This window comes from Anneissia japonica, unplaced genomic scaffold, assembly GCF_011630105.1.
Source record: "Anneissia japonica isolate Jap-2015-1 unplaced genomic scaffold, ASM1163010v1 scaffold1511_len2985839_cov193, whole genome shotgun sequence".
NCBI classification, from domain to species: domain Eukaryota; kingdom Metazoa; phylum Echinodermata; class Crinoidea; order Comatulida; family Comatulidae; genus Anneissia; species Anneissia japonica.
In genome coordinates this window covers 171,599-181,699 of record NW_022685291.1, presented here as the reverse complement: position 1 = coordinate 181,699, position 10,101 = coordinate 171,599, and the positions used below count along the sequence as shown (strand labels likewise).

Sequence of the window (10,101 nt, the reverse complement as noted above, 5' to 3'; positions counted from 1 at the left end):
TACGGGATTGTAAAAACGACACTCTCATAATATGACATTTACTGGGTTTAGGAAGCATACTATTGTCAGCGCACCACAAGCTAACATCATCAAGAATTGATTGCATTTTTTGATCTCCCTTTTTAGCATTCACTACTTCCCCCAATGTTAGGTCATCTTCCTGATCAACGGTAGGCCTGTTTGGTAAGCATTGCAGGCTGGTATGATACCATTTTGCAGTAGTATATAGAGGCACCAACCATGGTAGATTTTGGATTCTGAAAAAGGTTATTGACATACACAGTACAGTATACACATTCTTTAAGCTACCATTATTTAACCTGTGTGTACTGTTTTCGATGTTCAAGTTTTGATAATAGTCTTTTACCTGTTCTTTGTGTGATTAACATTTTGAATGTCCTTATTATTCTGCATTGTTTTTCATTGTAATTCTCTAAGGTCACCAAATGAGGTCACCATTTGTAGAATATAGCATGTAGCTCTCCAGGCTCTTGTAATAATCAGTGTCTAATTTTGTCAGCTCAAAGTTGTTTTTCTAATTTTAATTCTTAAGTATTTATTAAGACTCAACTATTATAGTAACATGTTCCATGCACTCAGATCAGAGTTCACACGATCTTCCTGATCAACGGTAGGCCTGTTTGGTAAGCATTGCAGGCTGGTATGATACCATTTTGCAGTAGTATATAGAGGCACCAACCACTACTTTACTCTATTCCTTTGTAGTCTGGGGCGGATCCAGAAATGTCCAAAAGGGGGGATCGGAAGGTGGGGCCCAAAGTTGATCCGATTGAGACAACACTGTCGTAGGGGGTCCGGAGCATGCCCCGCGAATTTTTGTGTTCTAGACGCCCGAACATAACATTTGAGGCATTCTGGGCTATCATTTTTTTCTTTTTCTCTCTTTTTTTTTTTTTTTTTTCCTTTTTTTTTACCTCCCAAAAGTCGGGGGGGGAAGGCCCCCCCCCAAATCCACTCCTGGTAGTAGAAAGAAGGCGTGCTTAAAAGCTTACCACTTCTAGTCTTACGGCCATCTGTACTGATTCCTTGGGTGGAACTTAATTTTCATCTTCTCAACAATTGATTAAATATCTTTGCTTTTAAACAAGTGATTATGTCATAATGTAAAGTTAAGTCCTCATTGATTGATTCACATAATCTTAATAAATACCATGGCAACATATCATCTAGTTAGTTGGCTCCAAAATGCCAAGCCTCTATCACATTCATAAACAGGAAGTGATTATATAAAAAGTACAGCATTTCCTGTTTTTAAAAATATAAACACAAGAATTAATAATAATAATCCTTACTGAGTCTCAGTTTACTTCTTAATCTTAGTCATTGTTCCCATCATTTACAGTAATCATTATAATGCTGTCATATGCTATTATTACAAGTTTTGTTTGTTGGTTTCACTACATGGCTGAGTAATCACTTGGTAGGTTCCTAGATGCCACACCCACTTCTGTGGCAGTTTAGTCTGTACACATTAGGTCATTGAATGTGAGTGTGCATATAATCCTTGCAATCATGGTTGTATCCTATCCTTTTAATCCAAGTGCGTCGCTGCATTGTAATTCATAGTTTTATGTTGATAATTTGCCCCTTATGTATGCATAGCCTCACATGAACATGCCTACTGAAATTGCACATAGCTACATTTGAGTTACATTAGAAACAAAAACTGTATATTTTAATAGCACATACTTGAAGCCGAAAAATCCCTCTTTCAATATCAATGTTCATTATAATTAATCGGAAAACAATAAATTTGTTATAATCCAATGGCACCGTTGGCTGCTGTTTTTTTTTTTTCACGAAAAAATAACTTAGTATTTGAACACTAAATTATTAAGTAATCACATTTACCAGAGTAACTGTGCATTGAATTTGTTATCATTTAGTAAAAATAAGTATTTTAAATGTAGATTACAATGAATTAAAGGGCCTGCCTGTGATTACCATTAAATATGGTTGTTACTTAAATATTGTAAAAAAATAGCGTAATGTACTGTAAACAAAGGAAAGGTAGAAGCTTCATTTACAGTAGAAACCCTCATTTACGAACCCCGATTTAACGAATTCCCGATTTTACGAACGTAAAATAAAGGGGATGATGTCATACAAATTTAAGTGAAAGATTAAAAAAAAAATCCGCTCGAATTGTAACTGTTATTAGCAAGCATACAACACAACACACCATACTATTATACAGTACAATTTAATTCTCAAGTGAAGGAGGCCCCCTAAAGGGCCTATTCAAAGTCAGTGTTTTTTATGGCTTCACACACATGTGCATGTGACAAATTTTACTTCTCTTTCAAACATCGGTTTCAGCTTTAAAAGTCAACATAGTGCTTGATTGTTTTATTGAATGATCAATAAACAAGTATCTATGGAAGTTGTGTTGGAGTAAAATCCACAATCTAGGTATTTAAGAAGGTAAAAATGTCCAATAAAAACAAATTTGTGTAGGGCCTAGAGTGTGATCAGAATGCTTAGAAGCTGCCTACTGTGGGGCCTAGGCCCCCTCAGACTTAGCTGCGTAGGCCTGTAGGCCTAGCCTAGGCCAGTGTAAGTAGTACCAGTGCAAATATATAAGAATTTGGGTAAACCCCGATTTTACGAATACCCGCATTTACGAATAGCTCTGGGCCCGTGCCGTACGTAAATGAGAGTTCTACTGTATTCTACTTTAGAAAGATCGTTATAATTATCTTCACGTACAGTATCCATGAAGATACCATGAAGTAATGGAAAAATCAATGTTTCATGTCTAGATGGTTGCCAATTGGGTTTCGAGTGCAAAATCAATAGCATATGAGCTGCGTCACGCTTTCTGGATGATAACTAGCTTCGGAATTGTCACTTGTAGTAAAGCTGAGGGTAACTGTAATTTTAATATTGTGGGTGTGTCCCCTGAAATGAACTGGAAGAAGTTGTAAAATAATGTGAGAGGAATACTGATAATTATGTACGAATAATGTTTATTATATGGATTTATAATGCTTCAGTGCTTATAGTGCTTCAATGCGGCGCTTATTCGAAAGCAGCGCCTATTTAAAAAAGGTATTGGTGTGGCACTCTTCATGCGTTCCCGTGTTACCTATCTCACGTATTCCCGTAGTTTGGTAGGCCTATTATATGCCCTACATCACAGATAAACGTTTATAAATATACTGTATGCTTAATGTCTTCATTGTGTTATTCATTTGAAGACTGTATACATTGTCTTTAAAACTCTGTTTCTCAAAGTGTTTTATTACACATGGGGTAATATGTACTCTCGATCAAGCGCAACAGCACTTATTCAAGAGCGGCACTTAGCGAAAAAACCATGTTTGGTACCGTGCTTATTCGAGAGCGGCGCTTATTCAAGGATTTACGGTATATTTATTTGTACATCTACCAGTGCCCATTATAATTCTTGGTGAAGAAAGTACAGTAGATATATTAGCCAAGGGCACTGACAATGTGACCAGCCCACTGACTCATAATCTTTTGATTATACAGTAAACCCAAACCGCTGCCTGATGAAAAGAGAATAAAACAGATGACAATTAGTGCACTCAAAAGGCTTGGTGCCTATGGAGCATTCGTCTTGCTACAGTACTAAGATCAATAATATACAGTAGAACTCATAAACTATAAATTTTTACTAATATATACAGTACTGTAGCAGCACCCCTCCTTTGTGACAACCCCTATTTAATGGGACACTTTTTGACTGTGAATTGAGAGAAAACACCAAGAAGACCAGTATCTATTATTCATTTTGGGTCAGTCCAAAAGACTTCTATAGGCCCACTGGTAAATAAACAATGTAAATTTATAATTCTAATATAAGTGTCAATTGTTATGTAAACTGTAAAGGTTGTTCTTCAGTTTCTGTGTGTTGAATGCTGTTATGAACTGTATGAAATGTTTCAGTGACATTGCAGTTTTTTTTTTTTTTTCCAAGCAATAGATATTTAGTTATGTTCAGTGGCGGATTCAGGAAGGTCCAGCTGGCCCAGGCTTCCCCTAAATTTTTCAAAATATAAACAAAATTGAGAAAAAAAGAAAATTCTACTCAAACTTTGAGTCTACAGTAAGATTGCCATTTTCGGCCATCTAGAGGTGCCATAATCATAAATTTTCCTACTGTACCTCAGCCCCAACCATGGGGCTGAGGTAGTATAGACCCTCCATCTATGAACATCCTTCTCCATGCCCTCTCTATTTCAAATTCCTAGATCCGCCACTGGTGTTGTCTAATTAAATGTACAACAATGATTATGATGATGTTAATGATGTTTTTTAAGAGTGGAAAGGAATACTGTGTCATTGCCTCTTAATTTCACCCCAAAATATTGTATTGTTTGCATTGATCATGACATTTTGCTTCCTCTTTTTATCTTTTAGGCAATGATGGCATTTCCTCCAGGCTACCCATACCACCCTCCAACATTTAAGTTCCTTACAAAAATGTGGCATCCCAATATATACGAGGTAAGCTAGCTCCCCAAAGTGTTGTTGTGTCACATGAAAACTCTTACACTCAGCATCATGCTTTTGCCAAATTACATATTAGTCATAGGCATGAGTCCTTGGCATCAAAATCCAAAAGACTTTCTAAGTCAATCTAGATTCATTAAGTAATAAATTCTGAGATGTGGACCAAATTTATGACTATAGGATAACATAATTGTGCTATTGCAGGTACCTACGTGGTAATTCTATTTGTCAGGAAAGAATTAATTTTTGCCTCGCATTCTATCCATTGTGTCGGGTCATATTTCCTGATGTGTATGTTTGATCAATCTGTTGTCATTTTATAACACCTTAATTCAGTTAAATCTATGAATAAAATGATAGCAATAACAGATTCATCATGTTTTTTATCACGACGACATTGTGTAATTTAAATTAGCTGTATCTAAAGTTTTGAACAGTTGACTTCACATATCTTGTGTGCATAACTGCAGAAAGACATACATTTATTATCTTTCGAGTCTTCTACCTGAAGCAATGACTAATGGAGGGCTGGTGGGATGGGTGTTTAGGAGGTACTGTAATAACTCTAAGCACAGACCCCCTCCCCCTGCTTCGTTGTTCTGGTACTGTAGGTGTGCTGCAGTTGTACTCAGTCACTATACATTTATTTTGGTGAAAATCACAAATGTTCGACCAATTATTCTTTTTCTCGATTTCTTTTGGACAATCATACACTACATTCAGATATGATTGATTGTATTTTGTAGTAATTAAAAGGAATTTTCATATTATTTTCTTTTTTTGGTTTGTGGTTGTCTGGTTAATTGTTTATATACAGTGTGTGCAATTTACATGTTTTTTTCCATGTTTAGTTCACTGAAATTAAATTATATCAGACAATTTAATGCTAGCAATAACATCTGCAATGAATTTAAAATGCTAGGATGAACAATGGATAAACAATACTGTAGACATGGGGCTGCCGCTCAATAATGTTGCATAGTGTACAAGTTCCAAAGTTTATGTAGATATCTAGTAGATTGTTGATCATGCAATGATTATTATTTGCATTTTAAATTATTTAGCGACACTTTTGATTATTATATATATCAGGCATAAGGTCAATTACAATGAAAATATAATTAATTACATTCACATTTACATTAATTTTCCCAGTTACAATTATTATTACTTTCTTCGTTTCTAATTACATTCATGATTACATTTTCTTAATAACAATTAATGATTAGTCAACTTACAATACTTAATAATAAGAGTTGTTTTGTTGTTTTGAGATGCTGTAATTGTGAATTAGATACGTATCGTACACTATCTCTTGGGTTATGTTGTGGGCACTGTACCAGAATATATAGAAAAAGTAATCACAGGGATGTACAGTATTTATGGTGGGTGGAGGAGGGCGGGGCCACCCAGCCTTGAAGTTTTCCACCCAGTCTAAAGCTAATTTCATGGCCCTTTCACCCACCTTTACTAACCCACTTTTCCATACTTTTAAACTTACTCTTATTATTTAGTTTATTAATGTTATCACCCACCCACTCTTAAAATTGGTTATTATCACCCACCCTTAGTTTTCTACAGCTACAACCCTGTAATCATATGTGATTACTTATACAAGTTATTTATTTATTTATTTATACTCTCATTCAACAACGGGAAAGCCGCCACTTACAGAATGGATTAAAATATTAAACATTAAAATATGGCAATATGATTAATATAATAATAATAATAACAGTAACAAAAATTCATCTTATACAATTTTACAAATTTTCTTTTTACAAAAACATCCATAACTGTCAAAGAAAAGGTCAATAGAGTTGTCTTGGACAACACAGTTATTAAAAAGAAGACAAATACTTGAAATAAAACCATTTTTGGTAGCATTGACACGACAAAATGGAACATAAAGCAGATTACATTTAGAATTACGTGTACAACATCCAATAGCTTTAATATGAAAGGAGAACAAGGAAATAAAGTTACAATCAAACAGAGAATTCATATGTTATTGTTGTCTTTTATGAATAAATGAAATTAGGAATTTCATCTATTGAGAACGACATAAGAACCTTTACCTGATGGTCTATTTTGACTGTGAGGATGATGGTTTATAAACCAATATTTGTCCAAAAGATTATGAATGACTTCTCCTGAGTTGTTCGTCATTTTACAGTGTACTTTTCTAGCGTCCAAAATTGTGAAGCAAAATATGTATATGTTGATATTTTTAAATCGATTTGTGGAAGTACTCTTGAAATGCTAATTTGTATTATGATATTGCTTTGAAAACTGTAATTTGTTTTTCCTTGGCCGATTACATTCACTTTTCTAAGACTGTATTCAACACATTTTGGTTTTCCATGTTTTGAACAGGGAGAAATTACAATTCATGATTTATTTGTTAACAGCATTCATTACTAGGTTATCATCTAACAAATCAATTGGTTAAGTCTGTTATTGAAATGGGATTAAACTGACTTAATCTGATAAATGCTAAATGAACCTATTTGATCAAATAAACCAGATTATCTCTTGTTGAAAGATTTGTTTGTTTACATTTTTACAGACGGGGGATGTCTGCATATCAATTCTCCACCCTCCAGTAGATGACCCACAAAGTGGCGAGTTGCCATCCGAAAGGTGGAACCCCACACAAAGTGTCAGGTAAGCAGTACAGTATTTTTCTTCATACCACATCCCTCCCTTTATCGTTATTCATCCCTCCCCCCCTTTCCTTTTTTCTTTCAAGAAGGAATGAGAACAATTTGTACCAATTTTTTTTGGCTTCGTTTTTCACTGTAGGACAATCTTGCTTAGCGTAATCTCTCTTCTGAATGAGCCAAACACATTTTCGCCTGCAAATGTTGATGCCTCAGTAATGTACAGAAAGTGGAAGGAAACTAAAGGAAAAGACGACAAATATCGGAAGATTATCGAGTAAGTAGGAATAGAAGAAAGAAATATGATAAATTCATCTATAATTTGGGGTTTTTGTTTAGGAGATTTATGTTTTAAATCACACTAAAGAACAGTCACTTCGCTCAGCTTAAAAAATATTACTGCACATCCTTAAGAATTTTATGTACATGAAGATATATTTATTTACCCAAGGCCACAAACCTGTGATTGAAGTGAGAATCTAACTCCCTACCTTAAGATTGATATACAGAATTATATTCACTGTGCTAACCATTCCACGTACATAGTGAATTTCTTTAAATTTATTGTTTATAAATTGTAATTTTTGCAGAAAACAGGTGAATTCCAGTCGAGAAGATGCGAAAAAAGATGGCGTAAAGGTTCCAACGACTTTGCAAGAATACTGCATCAAACCAAAGGTTCAACCACAATCACACAGCTCAACAGATTTTGCCGACATCTACTACGACGAGTACGATCTAGAGGATGACGAGGAAGAGGACGAAGAGGAGGATGATGAAGTGTACTTTGATGATGAGGATGACTCCGGCAATGGGGAATCGTGATAGTATCCGTGGCAAATTGATGTCAATCACTTTCCTCTTTGGCCGTACAGACATTTTTTTTGTGCAAATATGAACATATTTATAGACAGAGACATGGATTTCTCTAAACTATCCATATGTGTTCAAAGTTCAATCTACCTTAAATCATGTCATCTTTTGTGTACAGTCATAATGGTTGACAATTTCATCATCTGTGAATCAAAGGAGAATAAACAAACTTGAACATCTCTTGGTGTTGTCATTTGCAAATGGGAAGATGATATGTGTAGATTTCGGGAATTGTTTTTAGGTAATTATTTTGTTTGTAATTTGGTTAAGAGACGATCTTGGTTAAAAAAAAACAACTTTATATTGTTTTTCCCCACTTTATGTAATCACCTTTATGTAGTGAAGAATTGTGAAATATATATGAAGCTACCTGATTTTCATTCTATTCATTTTCTTGGTGTAAAATAGAATTTAACATACCTTTTGTCTACTTGATTAAGCAACGCTTTTAAGTCTGGACATTTTCTATATAGTTTTCCTTACCCCTGACCACCCCTGAGCTACAGTAGATGAGTAGATAAACGAATGGAAAATGCAACCTAAGAATGTCTTTTGTGTTAACTCTAGAAAAAGTAATCATATGTGATTACTTATACAAGTTACATGTTGTCTCTTATGAATAAATGAAATTAGAAAATTCATCTATTGAGAACGACATAAGAACTTTTACCTGATGGTCCATTTTGATTGTGACGATGATGGTTATAAACCAATATTTTTCCAAAAGATTATGAATGACTTCTCCTGAGTTGTTCGTCATTTTACAGTGTACTTTTCTAGCGTCCAAAATTGTGAAGCAAAATACTAATGTATAAAATAATGTTGATATTTTTAAATCGATTTGGGGAAGTGCTCTTTGCTAATTTGTATTATGCTATTGCTTTGAATACTGTAATTTGTTTTCCTTGGCCGATTACATTCACTTTTCTAAGACTGTATTCAACACATTTTTGGTTTTCCATGTTTTGAACAGGGAGAAATTACAATTCATGATTTATTTGTTAACAGCATTCATTACTAGGTTATCATCTAACAAACCAATTGGTTAAGTCTGTTATTGAAATGGGATTAAACTGACTTAATCTGGTAAATACTAAATGAACCTATTTGATCAAATAAACCTAATTAACTTCTGGATTTCTGTCACTGAACAGCATGTAATACTAAGTTAACAGTTAATAACTAACATGAATAATCTGGCTAAGAGTGAGATATTGAAATTATTGTTCACAGAAAACATTTAATGTATGGCCAAGTTATCTACTAACTAGCATAAGAGTGTGATATTAAAAAACATGTTTATGGTTGGGAATAGGGCCTAATAATAGGTTTATGACTTACCAGGTCAACATGGATATAACAAATTCAGTCATTTACCAGGTTAGAGTCAGTTGATATGAGTTCACCCAAGTTAAGAATTTGGTTATTAGATTTTCTTAGCCTGTTAACTACTCAGAGATGTTATGGGATGGAATCAATCATTTTCTTATTGTTTATAAAGTGTTAGGATATTAAAGCAATGACCTCGATTGTATAAGATGTCTTTATTCTTCATTCTTGTACTTTTCTTGATTAAAAATATAAGATTGTCAGAATGGGAGTAAATATCTTTCTGATGAGTGGACATCTTTCTATGGATGTTTGAATGAAACGTCTAACGCTGTCAGTCCTGTCATTGGTTGTGAAGCTGGGTGAAGATATCACTTTACATCATAGTATGCCTACTGTTGTGCTGGGAATTACACTTCGATGGTGTAACAGAAGCCATTCGTTTCTCAAATGCGAAAGCTGGGAATTACACTTCGCTGCTGTAACAGAAGCCATTGGTTTCTGGGTTGGGAGGGGGATGTCCCCCCCCTTCTCCCAAAACGAGATTTGTTTTAAATAAAATTGGGACTTCTAGACTAGTAAAGGGATGGAAAAATTAGGCCTATTTTTTTTTCTTCTTGGTCTGACTGCCCGAAGAGCTTTGGCTAACGGGGGGAGGCTTGACCCCCCTGCTGGCGCTGGGGGATTTCTCTACTACTACAAAACTAATTTTTGACCATAGACAAAATAGAGATAC

General features: G+C 34.6%; 1 protein-coding gene across 1 annotated transcript in view; it reads left to right on the top strand.

Annotated features, from left to right (window-relative positions):
- The window catches only part of LOC117109741 (ubiquitin-conjugating enzyme E2 R2-like), a 14,593-nt gene extending 4,965 nt beyond the window's left edge, over positions 1-9,628 (top strand). Inside the window, exons 2-5 of the mRNA XM_033252154.1 lie at positions 4,408-4,494; positions 7,070-7,167; positions 7,306-7,440; positions 7,754-9,628. Coding sequence (XP_033108045.1) covers positions 4,408-4,494; positions 7,070-7,167; positions 7,306-7,440; positions 7,754-7,988 — 555 coding nt within the window. The 3' untranslated portion in view covers positions 7,989-9,628. The remainder of the gene's footprint in view (positions 1-4,407; positions 4,495-7,069; positions 7,168-7,305; positions 7,441-7,753) is intronic.
- The last annotated feature ends 473 nt before the right edge of the window (positions 9,629-10,101 follow it).